At 38.4% G+C, this 14,823-nt stretch overlaps 1 protein-coding gene across 1 annotated transcript in view; it reads left to right on the top strand.

Moving 5' to 3' along the window:
* The window catches only part of TTLL5 (tubulin tyrosine ligase like 5), a 273,379-nt gene that overhangs the window by 104,944 nt on the left and 153,612 nt on the right, over window positions 1-14,823 (top strand). Inside the window, exons 25-27 of the mRNA XM_046647530.1 lie at window positions 5,262-5,389; window positions 7,808-7,891; window positions 8,462-8,863. Coding sequence (XP_046503486.1) covers window positions 5,262-5,389; window positions 7,808-7,891; window positions 8,462-8,863 — 614 coding nt within the window. The remainder of the gene's footprint in view (window positions 1-5,261; window positions 5,390-7,807; window positions 7,892-8,461; window positions 8,864-14,823) is intronic.

Genomic DNA, 14,823 nt, shown 5'->3' on the forward strand with positions numbered 1-14,823 from the left:
TATATACTATTCACTGATGATATAGATTTGGAGATAAAATACATTGGAACGTATTTACTACTGATTGTGGATTAAATGTTGGTTGTTGGCAATATGTGGTAGCATCAGTCTTTTTTTTTTATTGAGGTCATCTTGGCTTTTAACATTGTGTAAATTTCAGGTGTATATTATTATATTCCACTTTCTGTATAGATTGCATGGTGTTCACCACCAATAGTCTATTTTTAATTTGTCACCACACACATGTCCCCCTTTATCCCTGACACCCTCTCTCCACCCCCTTTTCATCTAATAACCACTAATCTGTTCTCCTTATCTAAGTGTTTGTCTTCCACATATGAGTGAAATCATACGGTATTTGTCTTTCTCTGTGTGACTTATTTTGCTTAGCATAATGCTGTCAAGGTCCATCCATGTTGTCGCGAATAGCACAATTTTGTCTTTTTTTATGGCTGAGTAGTATTCCATTGTGTATATATATATATATATATATATATACACACACCACATCTTTATCCATTCGTCCATTGATGGGCACATGGGTTGCTCCCATGTCTTGGCTATTGTGAATAATGCATCTTTTTGTATTGTTCATTTCATGTTCTTTGGATAAATACCCAGTAATGGGATAGCTGGATCCTATGGTATTTCTATTTTTAGTTTTTTGAGAAATCTCCATACTGTTTTCCATAGTGGTTGCACCAGTTTGTGTTCCCACCAGCAGTGTATGGGGGTTCCTTTTTCTCCACATCCTCTCCAACTCTTGTTATTTCTTGTCTTGGTGATTATAGCCATTCTGACAGGTGTAAGGTGGTATCTCATTGCAGTTTTTATTTGCATTTCCCTAATAATTAGTGATATTGAACTCTTTTCATGTGCCTGTTGGCCATCTGTATATCTTCTTTGGAAAAATGTTCATATCCTCTGCCCATTTTTTCATCAGGTTGTTCAGTTTTTTGTTGTTGACTTGTATGAGTTCTTTATATATTTTGGAAATTAATCCCTTGTCAGATATATGATTTGCAAATATTTTCTCCTAGTTGGTGGGTTGTCTTTTCATTTTGTCGGTCGTTTCCTTTGCTTTGCAGAAGGTTTTTAATCTGATGTAGTCTCCTTTGTTTATTTTTCCTTTTGTTTCCCTTTGCTGAGTAGACATACTATTCGAAAAGATATTGCTGAGACTGATGTCAGAGTGTGCAGCCTATATTTTCTTCTAAGAGTTTTATAATTTCAGGTCTTAAGTTTTTAATGCATTTTGAGTTAATTTTTGTGTATGGTATAAGATAATGGTCTACTTTCATTCTTTTGCATGTGGCCATCCAGTTTTCCCAACACCATTTATTGAAGAGACTTTCCTTTCTCCATTGTGTGTTCTTGGCTCCTTTGTCAAAGATTATCTGTCCATAGATTCTTTCTGGACTCTTTATTCTGTTCCATTGATCTGTGTGTCTGTTTTGATTACTATAGCTTTATAGTATAATTGAATTCAGAGAATGTGATACCTCCAACTTTGTTCTTTTTTCTCAGGATTGTTTTGGCTATTCAAGGTGATAGTTTTTGTCTTTTAGTACTTTGAATATGTCATTCTGCTCTCTCCTAGCTTGTAAGGTTTCTGCTGAGAAATCTGCTGAAAGCCTAATGGTGGTTCCTCTGTAGGTTATTTTCTTCTCTCTTGCTGCCCTCAATATTTTTTCTTTGTCATTGGCTTTTGCCAGTTTTACTATTATGTGCCTTGGACAAGGTCTTTTTGCATTGATGTAATTAGGAGTTCTATTGACTTAGTGTACTTGCATGTCCAGTTCCTTCTCCAGGTTTGGGAAGTTCTCAGCTATTATTTCTTTGAATAATCTCTCTGCTCCTTTCTCCCTCTGTTCTCCCTTTGGGGGAGAACATAATCCTTATGTTTATTTTCCTAATTGAGTTGGATATTTCTCAAAGAATTTCTTCATTTTTTAAAAATCTTAGTTCTCTCTCCTCTTCCACCTGGATCATTTTTAGGTTTCTATCTTTGAGCTCACTGATTCTCTCCTCTATAAGCTCTGCTCTATTTTTTCTGCTTTCTATATTGTTTTTTATCTCATTAATTGTGTTCTTCATATCCAGAATTTCTGTTTGGGTTTTTTTTTTTTTTTAGAGCTTCGGTCTCTTTGGTGAAGTATGCCTTCTGTTCATTAATTTTATTCCTGAGTTCATTGAACTGTCTTTCTGAGTTTTCTTGTAACTTGTTGAGTTTCTTTATGACAGCTACTTTAAATTCTTTGTCAGTCAGATTGTAATCTGTGACTTCAAGTTTGCTTTCAGGAGAGCTGTCATTCTCCTTCTGTTCTGTCGTGTTACTGTAGTTCTTCATGGTGTTTGATGAATTGATCCTCTGCCTATGCATTTGTGGTAGTAACCACCTTTCTTTTTTGGGTACAATTTTGCTTACTTTGGTTCTGAGCTGCTTCTGGTTCTATTTGAGAGCCTGCACTTTCCAGCCTCCATTGCCTCTGCTAGAGGCATCAGCAGTGCTTGTGCTGCTTTTGCCTCTGAGGTTGCTGGTGCCTTACTACTTTTGATGTCACTGCAGTCTCAGGTATTGCCACCAGGGTCACTAGGCTCTGAGCAATTCTGCTGCTTCCAGGTCACCTGGGTCTCATGTTCCCCCACTTGTTCTTGGGCTTTCCATGGGCTTGGATGCTGCTGCCCTGTGCTCCACCTGTTTTGCTGCTCTTGGGTTATCTGGGGGTGCTGGCAACCACTGCTGCTGGGGGCTCTGGGTCCACAGGTGTTGCTATTGCTGGCCCAGATTCTTGTATGCAGCCCTGCTGCTGGTAGAGCTGGTGTTTGGTGTGCCGCCACTGGGGACTGGGTCACTGGTTTTTCTGTGGTTCCTGAAGCCTCAGGTTGCAGGTGCTACCTGCCACTGCTGGGGGAGGAATAGAGGCTAAGCCACAAGTTTTCACGCAGTCCTGCAGTCTCTGGTTGCTGGCGCCCACCTGTGTGCTTTTGGAGACCTCAGGTCAGGGCACCCTGCTCCTGCGGTGAAATCCACATTTTGGTTCCTGTCCCCACTGCTGGAGATACTAGTGCCACTGCCAGGGGAGGAGGAAGGGGGCTGGGTCGCTGGTACTGCTTTGTGTCTTGAAGCCTCAGGGTGTGTGTGCCACCCACCACCACTGGGGGAGGGCAGGGGCCACAGCCTTTGGTTGTTGGCACTAGCATGTGTGCTGGTAGCCTGCTCTAAAACCTCAGATCAGGATATCCTGCCCCTGCAGAGGAAATTTATGCATTGGATGTAGTCCCCACTGCTGGAATGACTGGCGCCACTGCTGGGGGAGGGAAAGGGGCCAGGTCTCTATTCTGTGTCCTAAATCCTCAAGACGTGTGCCACCTGCCACTGCTGGGAGGGGCAAGCGCCACAGCTCTGGTTGCCAGAGCTGGCACGCACATGCTGATGCTCTGCTCTGAAACCTTGGATCGGGATTCCCACCCCTGCTGGGGAAATTCATGCATTGAATATAGTCCCCAGTGCTGGAAGGACTGGCGTCACTACTGGGGGATGGGAAGGGGACTGGATTGCCAGCTCTGCTTTGTGTCCTAAAGCCTTAGGTTGCCGGCTGTCCTGTGTGTCCTAAAGCCTCAGGACATTTGCACCACCCACCACTGCTGGCATGGTGGGCAGGGGCCAAGCCCCAGGTGCCTTGTTTGCCCTTGCAGCCTTTGCTCACTGGCATGCTTGCTGGCATGAGGATTCATGTTTTGGATCACTGCCACTGAGGGAGAGGGAGGGGGCTACTCCCCTAGTTCCACTGCCTCCTTGGGGTCCAGTCCACCCACCTTCAGGTGTCCAGATGCATGGATCACTCAGGTGCTCTGCGTGCTGTGCAGGGAGTTCTTTGTTGGTCACTGGATGTCTGACTGGTTATAGCTTAGAGGGTGGAGACAAGGGGAATGACTCACTGTGCCATGATGCTGACGTCACTGCACGAGTTATTTTCTTATATTTAGGGTACTACACAGAGACCTTTATCAGGGTTGGTAAGTTCACACACGTGCAGGAGTCAGGCAGGGAATTATAACTCATAAAGTGGGCAGAGGATAAAATGGGAGTTCTAAAGCAGCTTGTATTTTGACCAGCCTTAACCTTTCCCTTTCAGGGTTCTGCACAGGGCCAAATAAAACACACTGACAGGCAGAGGCAGTCGCCCATTTGCAACCTCAGCCTTAGGTCTTTGATAGTTCCTTGAGGTGCTTCTCTTGTGGCACTTTGCTGCTTTGGAGACCTTGAGGTTTATTCTGAGACTCATAGAAGCAGTTTCCTAGGTTGTCGTTACAGTGTATCCTGAAGACTGGGTATGGGTTCTTTGTAATAAGGCTGGAGTGCTTTGCTTATTTGAAGGCCATTTATTTGGAACCTAGCCAGGCTCCAGGAAAAAAATGCAAAAGGCCATTGAGAAGCTGCTACAAATGTTACAAACTCCATGCATAGCATGTTTACTGGATGAATCCTCTAGGTCTTCATCTATTTCCTTGTACTTTCCATTTTGTAGATGTTCGTAAAGAGTAGATCATTTCAATAATTGAAGTGACCTTAGAGACCATCTAGTTCACTCTTTCATTGTGTAGTTGGTTAGGGAATTCTTCCCTGGTTAACATTGGTGGGTCTCTCTATTTCTGACACTGGTAATTAAAATGACAAGTGAATACACTTTAATTATCTAGAAGTGGAGTGGGCAAACTGTGAAGGGCCAGATAATAAATATTTTAGACTTTGCGGGCTACATGTGGTGTTTATAGAAAATTCTTCATTAAAATATAAAAATCCTTCTTAGCTGGGAGTCAGACGAACACAGGCTGCTGGTCAGGCCTGGCCCACAGTCTGCAGTTTGTTGACATCTATCTAGAGCATGGCTGTCCCATAGGGCTTTCTGTGTTGTAGCCACCGAGTACTTGAAATGTGACTAGTATAACTGAGGAAAAGAATGTTTAAATTTATTTAATTTTATTTAAATTTAAATAGTCACATATGTCTAGTGGCTATCATATTGGACAATGTAGATCTAGAAAATTCACTGTGGAGTGAATAAAGCCTTAGCATGCTGTAAATTTTTTAGATTGCTTCATTTATATTCCTATTTAACTGTCTCTTAATAGGGGGTTTTCAGCTTGTGCTTTTCATTTTCCCCTTCTCCAGCTTACTCTACTTCCATAATAATATTTGGTGGAAAGATTTTCCAGAACGGCTTCTGTTCTGATCATTCTTTCTCTCCTCATTTCAGTGAGGCTGAACTGGAGGAGGTGTTGACTTTTTATACCCAAAAAAACAAGTCTGCAAGTGTCTTCCTGGGGACTCACTCAAAAAGCTCTAAAAACAGCAACAGCTATTCTGATAGCGGGGCAAAGGGTGGTAAGTATGTTGGTTAATTAATGAAAACTAAGAAGAACAAGTGAAATAATGAGATATGTAAAGGAGAGCCAACAATAATGTTCTGCTTCAGCACTAATAGACTCCAAGGTGGTGACATGGTACAATGTAGGGGTGGGAGATGAGGAAGCATTACATTTTTGTCCTGAGAGCAGAAGAGGGACGTGGTCTGATTTTTTTTCCTGGTAATTAACAGCAGAGAGTGTTTCAAGACAAGCTAATGATAAGCTAATATTTAGGAAGCCACTTACATTGCTATGTGCTGGCTGTGATATTATTTTTTTACTTCCAAAAACCATATGGAGTAGGTGCTATTATAAAACTTCTTTACAGACGAGAAAACAGAAGCTGAGAGAGACTGAGTAACCGTGGGGTGGCACGGGAATTTGAACCTTAGTTGGCCTGACTCAGAGCTTATGGTCTTAATCTGTGGCCTTCTGCCTCTCCTAATGATTATTTCTCACTTATTAAATTTTTGCTTCCTCTAGCTCACCACCATTGGCATTCGGGGTAGGAGAATTCTTTGTTGTGTGGGACTGTTCTATACCTGGTGGGTTGCCTAATATTCTTAGTCCCAGGCCCTAAATGCTGTTAGCTTACTTCAGACAGTGTGATAATCCAGTGTCCCCATGCACTTCTAAAGTTCTTACGGCTGGGGAACTCCAGGACTGGGGCATTTTTGAGTTGGTGTGGACCAAACCAGCTCATGTCGTGTGATCAAAAAATTGCAGTGATACTCTGTTATAAACAAAGTTTTGTGCTTTAAATGTAAGATTCATTTAAAATCTACATGGAAGTGTAAGACAGGTAATCAATAAACTCATTTTGTTCGTGTGCTAAGCACTAGATTCAAGGATGGAGACATGTTCCCTGCTCTTAAGCTTACCACAGTCCATTGTGGAAATAGCCAGCATAATTGATCATTTAAAATGTAGAGTGAGTTTTCCCGAAGAAACAGTGTTAATGTTTTAAAACCTGTTTAGATTCAGAGGCTAGTCCACAAAAGCCTATTTAGCTCACTGTATAATTGAATTATTGTATTATTAGAAGTCCTTCTGAGTCCAGCCCTCTGAGCTTTCCTAGGTTGTCTGAGTTCTGAAGCTAGTTTATTCATCTGTTCATTCATTCCTGCTACACATTTTTACTGAGCACCTATTATGTGTCAGACACTGTGATAGTTGCTAGGTATACAATGACCAAGACTGTCATAGTCCTCGACTTCATAACTTTTATCATCTAGTGGATGAAGTTGGGTGAGTACATACAGGAAAAAAGTTGATGGATGCTCTGAGAAGCTCCTATAGCAGTGTTGGGAAAGGGAGGCTGAGGAGTTTTTGTAATGAGGTTGGGGTAGGGAAAAGTGTGTTAACCTAGGGAGGTCAGGGCCTAGACTGGCGTTCAGATGGAAATTTTCCCCTGGCGGTAATGGAGAAGCCCTAACAGCATGTACTGGCTGCACCTATTTGTACAGATGGGTCCTTGGAAATTCTGGAGACTGCCTTTACATAAGAAGATCTATACCTATCAAGAATAACTACTGCCCAGAGAGGCAGTAGGAAGACCTCAAGGAAACATGACGTTTGATCATATCTAGACTCATTTCAAACATAAGCAAACAAATATGTGACAGTTTTACCACTGCTGGTGCAGATGATAAGAGAATTAATCTGTCCTTATGAAAGATGATCTGTAAAATGGCCTTTCTTAAGTTTTTGTATGAACCTAGCCCCTGAGAAAGATTTTGGAACATTTCCCTAAATATGTGATTAGCTCTGGCTATCCTGTTTCAAAATTCTGTGGTAGAAAAAACCTAATTTATTAGAGTGATTTTGTTATTGAATATGTTGATCAGCTTATCTCAAGTAAACTCACTCAGCTTACTCAAGTCAAACCAAGGATTTATGTTACAATACAGAACTATTGTGGTATCCAAATATCAACAACAAATACTGGGGCTCTTCTTTCTATCTCTTGGGAGTTGCCCTGCTCCATACGTATTAAGACTTCCTTGCTCCATTGGGTACCACCAACCAGCTTGGTCTCTTAGTTCACTTAGTCTGAATTCTTGGCAGAGGTGTCTGACTGCCATTACCTATTTTCTTTTCCAGGCATATCCTAGCTTGTTGGCAGTCCATGGATGGCTACCCAGGGTCTAAGTATCTTTCCCTGGTTCGGATAGCTGGAGCTGGGGTTGGGGATAGTTAAGAATCATGTGGTTGGTTGTCCACTCAACAGGACTGTGGTTATGGCCATCCTTGAAAAAGTGTGGTGAGATATGCAGTGGTTCCTAGCATTGATCACTAGTTGTGTTGTATTTTGGAAACAAAATTATATGTAGAGCAATGCTTTAGCATTCGATTAGTAGGAAAGCCCAAGGTCAGTATCTTTTTCTCGTTTCAGATCACCCTGAGACAACAGAAGAAGTGAAAATAAAGCAACCCAAACAGCAACAGGCAACAGAAATTCACTCTGATAAATTATCTCGTGAGTGACTTGAAATCTAAATAGATTTGCTGAGCTCTAAGTCCCCAAAAGAAAAACAAAGTCATCAGATATTAAATGATTCTAGAGCACGAGACGTTACCCTAAAGAAGTTCCTTTTCTTTGTTTTTCTTTTTCCATTAGAGTTTCCTCTTATCTACTGATAACCTATTTTCCTTTCAAGGAATTGTTCGCTTTCTTAGTGTTTAGAAATTCTGAGCACTTTGTTTTTTCCTAGAAGGGTGAAAAGCAGAGGGAGAGGAGTTAGCTGTCACTACCTGAAACTGTCCTGATGCTCTGACATTTGTAAAACTCTCGCTCTGGTTGATGGAGGTAGTCCCAACTCCAGCTTTTAGAAAGAACTAAAAATGAAGTATTTCTGTTGCCGGGTGGTGGCAGTAGGCAAAATTCATTAAGTTCATGATGGATGCTCGTTAAAGTCTGTATTTTTCTTGATTTCTGTTTCATGCTAAGATTATTTTGATGTTTAAAAATGTTTACTTCATGTTTTATAGAGATTATATGTCAGTTTTTCTAAAATGATCTGTTTTTTGTTTGTTTTTATTTTAATAGGATTTACCACTTCAGCAGAAAAAGAGACTAAATTAGTCTATACCAATTCTTCCTCTGCTGCTTTCTCTGGTCCTACTGCTACTCTTCTGCAGAAAATTCCCAACACCCATTTTTCATCTGTTGTTACAACCTCTGACCTCTCAGCAGGGCCTGGCCACCATTCTTCTTTATCTCAGATCCCTCCAGCTATCCCCAGCATGCCTCACCAGCCAACAATTTTACTGAGCACCGTCCCTGACAGTGCTTCTCCCTCTATACGTCCTGGAACACAGAGCATACCAAGCCCTGCTGGCCTGCCACGCTGTCGATCAGGCAGTTACACCATTGGTCCCTTTTCCTCTTTCCAAAGTGCTGCACACATCTATAGCCAGAAACTGTCTCGTCCCTCTTCAGCAAAGGCAGGTGAGTGAGAAAATGAAAGGCAGCCTGCAATGTCAGCTCCTCCCCAGCCCCAATAAAAAAAGAATGTCATCTCTTCCCTTTGCCTTTTCTTTCGAAAGGTAAAGGGACACAGGCTGCATTGTTCTGATGCGACTAAGGAAGAGTCTTGCATTTGGTCCAGTAGCATTCTTTGATATGAAATGAAACAGGACTTCTTTTAGGTGCTGGAGATAAAAAGATGAATAAGACAAGGCTTCTGTTTACTAGGAGCTTGCAGTCTAGTCAGCAGATTTCCAATCACAGATAATCATAGACCTATGAGTGTGCCATGTGTCTTCTTTCAGATTCAAATAGTTATTCCTGACATCAGACAGGTTAGTATTTTTATTTTTCAGGGTAAACTCAAGTATGACCTGAATAAATAACCAAAAAATTCTTAAAATATGGTATCTTATTTTTAAATGAAGTAGACTCATATATCATTCAAGTTTTTTCCCTCTTTTTTATAACAGCTTTATTGAAATATAATTCACATACCATAAAATTCACCCCTTTAAAGTGTACAATTCAGTGTTTTTTAGTATATTCACAGTATTGTGCAACCAACACCACTATTTTATTGTAGAACATTTTCATTATCCCCAAAGAAACCCCATACCTATTAGTAGTCACTTTCTATTTTCTCCTCCCGCTGGCCCTGGCAGCTATTAAATGACTTTCTGTCTGTAGATTTGCCTATTCTGGACATTTCATATAAGTGGAATCATATGATTGGTGTTCTTTTGTGAATGGCTTCTTTCACTTATCGTAATGTTTTCAGGGTTCATCCATCTTGTAGCATGTATGAGTACTTCATTCCTTTTTGTGGCTGAATGATCGTCCGTTGGATGGATATACCACATTTTGTTTATCCATCTCAGTTGATGGACATGTGGGTTGTTTTCGCTTTTTGACTGTTATAAGTAATGCTGCCTTGAGCATTCTTGTACAAGTGTCTGTGTGGACCTATGTTTTCATCTCTCTTGGGTATATACCTAGTTGTGGAATTACTGGGTCATATGCTCACTTTGTGGTTCCTCTTTGTGAGGAACTTCCAAACCGTTTTCCAAAGTGAGTACACCAATTTACCACCAGCAATGTATGAAGGTTCCAGTTTCTCCATAAGCTTGTCAGCACTTATTATTGTCTGTTTTTTTTTTTTTATTTTGCCTATCCCGGTGGGTTTGAAATAGTATCTCATTTTTGTGGTTATCATTTGCATTTTCCTGATGACTAATAGTGTTGAGCATCTTTTCAAGTGCTTATTGGCCATCTGTATACCTTCTTTGGGTAAATGTCTATTCACATTCTTTGCCCATTTTTAAATTAGGATATTTGGCTTTTTATTGTTGAGTTGTAAGTGTCCTTCATATGTTCAGGATACAAGTACCTTGTCAGATACATGATTTAGAAATATTTTCTCCCATTCTGTTGGTTGTCACTTCATTTCCTTGAAGCGCAAAAGTTTTTAATTTTGATGAAGTCTAATTTATTTATTTTTTTATTGTTGCTTGTACTTTTAGTATCATATCTAAAAAAATGTTTGCCTAACCCAAGGTTGCAAAGATTTATGTGTATGTTTTTCCTAAGAATTTTATAGTTTAGGCTCTTACATTTAGGTCTTTTATCCATTTTGAATTCATTTTGTACATGGTGTCACATAAAGGTCTATCTTAATTTTTTTTGCTTGTGGATATTCAGTTGTCCCAGCCCCACCTGTTAAAAGAATATTATTTCCCTGTTGAATATTCTTGGCACTCTTGTCAGAAATCATTTAATCATAAATGTAAGGGTTTATTTCTGGGGTCTCAGTTCTATTCCACTGATCTATATGTCTGTCTGTGTGCCGGTACCACATTGTCTTGATTACCGTAGCATTGTAGTAAGTTTTGAAATCACCAAGGGTGATTCTTCCAACTTTGTTCTTCTTTTTTGTATTGTTTAGGCGTTCTGGATCCCTTGCATTTTCAGATGAACTTCAGGATCAGCTTGTCAATTTTTGCAAAAATAGATGGGATTTTGATAGGGATTGCACTGAATCTGTAGATTAGTTTGGGGAATATCTTAACATCAGTCAAGTTTTTAAACACTTTAGTAATATCCTTGTTAAGGTGAGTTACAGCTAAGCTATGTTTTCTATATAGCCAATCTATATTTTTTAATCAGTATCTGATTTCAAATGAAATGGATATTATAGTATACAGCTTGAATCAGAGGTATTAATGGTCCAGTTTAATAAATCATAAATATGAATATGTGCATATATGTGTGTCTATGCTAGTTCTGGGTGTTTACTTTTGGGATTTAATCTTCTAAAATCAATAATAATAATAATAATAATAATAATAATAATAGTCTTCTAGTTTGGACTATTTTCTTCCATATGAGAAGTTCAATAAAAGATCAGTGTTGCCAGTACCCTATATTGTCATCAGAACTTTTTTTTAAACCTTCTTTTTTCATCCTTTCCCAGAGAGGAATAGAGAATAGAAGCAGCTAGTCACTTCAAAAATATTTTCTAGTTCCTGTTGTGATTTCTTGTTTGACCCATGGATTGTTTATAAGTATATTGTTTCATTTTCAGATAGTTGACGTTCTCTACTTTTTGTAATTGGCCTTTAGCTTATTTCCACTGTGGTCAGACATCATATTCCAAATTGCTTAAACAATAGTAGACAACAATATATAGATAACAATGTATGTATAGTCAACAACAGTGTAGTAGACAACAATAATAGCCTATAAGTGATTGGAGTCAAATTTTTCCATGGTGATTGAATAGTTTTGGAATGAGATTAAAATATTATTTAACTTTAGACTTTTTAAAGATAAATATAGTGTATCAACTTTCAAAAGTCACCACTAAATGGATAAAATACAGAAATTCTAAACATACAGGAAGAAGAAAAATGGATTGAGGGGGAGAAAACCCACAAACATAGAAGCATACAAGCAAGAAGCTTAGAAAATGCAAGAGACATGGAAACTTAAAAGATGCTAAACCAAGCCCCAATTTATTAAGAAATCAAATAAACATAAATGGGTTGAACTTGTTAGAAGAGTGTCAGATTGAATGTTTTAAAAATCCAACTATATGTTGTTTACCAGAGAGAGATAAACCTAAAGATAAGGACATGGATGACTGAAAGTAAAAGGATCAAGAAAGAAATACCATGTAAATACCAACCAGAAGGAAGATGGTCTAACTATATTAATATCTCTAAGATATAAAATTTTCCTACAGATACAGAGAGTAATTACATAAAACAAAAGATTCAGTTCAGCCGAAAGACAAAACAGTTCTAAGTTCACCTAATAAAATAGGCTCCAAATATATAAAACAAAAATTGATAGAGTTACAGGAGAAATCTACAAATCTGATGTCTTAGTGGGAGATTTCCGCATACTTCTATCAGTTATTAATAGACTAAATAGATTTTCTTTTAAAGATTTTCTTTTTCCTTTTCCGCCCCAAAGCCTGCCGGTACATAGTTGCATAGTTTTAGTTGCGGGTCCTTCTAGTTGTGACATGTGGGACGCTGCCTCAGCATGGCTTGATGAGCGGTGCCATGCCTGCACCCAGGATTCGAACTGAAACCCTGGGCCACTGAAGCGGAGCACATGAACTTAATCACTCGGCCATGGGGCCAGCCCCCAAGTAGATTTTTTAAATCAGCAAAGATAAAGAGGATTTGAACAAGATAATAAGTTTTGTCTAGTGATTATTCATAGGACTGTGTACCCAATAATTAGAGAAAATATCTTCTCAAGCACACATGATATATTTATAAAAACCGGTCATATCCTACATCATAAAATAAGACCACAAATTTTAAAGAATTGGTATCATAAAGCCACATTCTCTGTCCACACTCCAATTAAATTGAATGTCAGTAACAAAGAAATATATAACAAATTGTCATGTCTTTCAAAATTTAAAAGAGTTGAAGAAGAAATCATAATGGAAATAAATTTACAGGAATTAGAATTGAATGATAGTGAGAAAGCTGCATGTCCAAATGTGTGGAGAACATGAAAGGCAGTATTTGGAGGGAAATTTACTTCCTTAAATACATTTGAAAAGAAGAAAGGCTGAAGATTAATGTGCTAAATATCGGATTTCAGACATTATAAAAACAACAGTATCATAAATCTAAATAAAAGAGAACTGAATAAGAGCAAAAATCACAGAATTCAAAAATAAAGTACAGTAGAGGAAATATCAAAACCAGAAAGTTCTTTGAGAAGCATAATAAGTTGGACAAACCTCTGGTGAGAGTGATCAAGAAAAGAGAGAAAACATGGATAAATAATAGAAGGAATGGAAAAGCAGACAGAAAATATAGCACAGGTGACAAAATTAATAGAATACTGTTAACTACTTTATTCCAATAAAATTGAAAACTTATACAAAATGGATGAATGCCTAAAGAAGTATAACTTAAGAAAAGTTGAGAAGAGGAAGAAAGCCTGAATAGTCCTATAAGTATTAAAATAATTGATACAGTAGTTAAAAATCTTCTCACAAAGAAAACATGAGGCCCAGATAGTTTTATAGGTAAGTTTTAATGATCTTTTAAGGGGCAGATAATTCCAATCTTAAACTCTTCTAGAGAATGAAAAAAGAGACAGTAATCCTTAACTCATTATGTATGGCTAGTTTAATCTTGATAATAAAGCCAGTTAAGGACAATATTAGAAGGGAAAATTAGAGACCAGTTTTGTTTATGAACATAAATGCAAAAATTCTAATCAAAATATAAACCAACTAATTCTAGCAACATATGAAAAAGATGGGATACCATGAGCAACTTTATCCGAGGAATATAGGGGGGGTTTAACATTAGGAAATCTATAAATGTCATTTGCCACGTCAGCAGATTAAAGGAGAAAACCTATATTCATTATCTTAGTAGATGCAGAAAAAGAATTTGATAAAATTCTTTGCTAACTCTTGATAAAATTCTTTGCTAATTCTTTGCTAACTCTTTCATACTAGGAAGAGCAGGAGACCCTCAACTTGAAAAAGGCTATCTGCCAAAATCCTGCAAGAGGTATCAGTGTAAACGGGGAAATGTTGAAAACATACCCTTTAATGTTAAGAGCAAGAAAAGAGCGCCCACTAACATTGCTTCTATTCAGTGTTTTACTGGAGGTCATAGCCAGAATAATAAGATAAGAAAAAGAAATAAAAAACATGAGGATAATAAAAGATGAAATGAAATTTGTTTATATCCAGATAATACATATCTACATAGGGCACTGAAAATAATCTACAGATAGATTTTAGAAATAATTACTGTAGCGGTATAGATGGCATAAGAGCAGTATTAAAAATCAGTAGCTTTTTTTATATATTAACAACAAAGAGCTAGCAATTTTTTTTTGAATTGTGGTAAAATAGGCATAATATAAAAGTTACCATTTTAGGGGCTGGCCCCATGGCTGAGTGGTTAAGTTCACACGCTCCACTGCAGGCGGCCCAGTGTTTCATTGGTTCGGGTCCTGGGCGCGGACATGGCACTGCTCGTCGGGCCACGCTGGGGCGGCGTCCCACATGCCACAACTAGAAGGACCCACAACAAAGAATATACAACTGTGTACCAGGGGGCTTTGGGGAGAAAAAGGAAAGAAATAAAGTCTTAAAAAAAAAGTTACCGTTTTAACTATTTTTAAGTGTACAGTTCAATGGCATTAGGTATATTCACATTATTGTGCAACCATCATCACCAAGGAAACAATGTTTTAAAAAACGTCATTTACAATAGCATAAAAACTATAAGCTATTGAGGGATAAATTTAGGAAAGACTTTTATAAGACTTTGTTGAGAGACATTAGAGAAAACCTAAATAAATGAATAAATAGACTTTGTGCATGGATAGGTGGACTCAATATCATAAATGTTTGTAATCAGATTAATCTCTGGATTCAATGCAATTCC

Source organism: Equus quagga, chromosome 20 (genome assembly GCF_021613505.1).
Source record: "Equus quagga isolate Etosha38 chromosome 20, UCLA_HA_Equagga_1.0, whole genome shotgun sequence".
NCBI classification, from domain to species: Eukaryota; Metazoa; Chordata; class Mammalia; order Perissodactyla; family Equidae; genus Equus; species Equus quagga.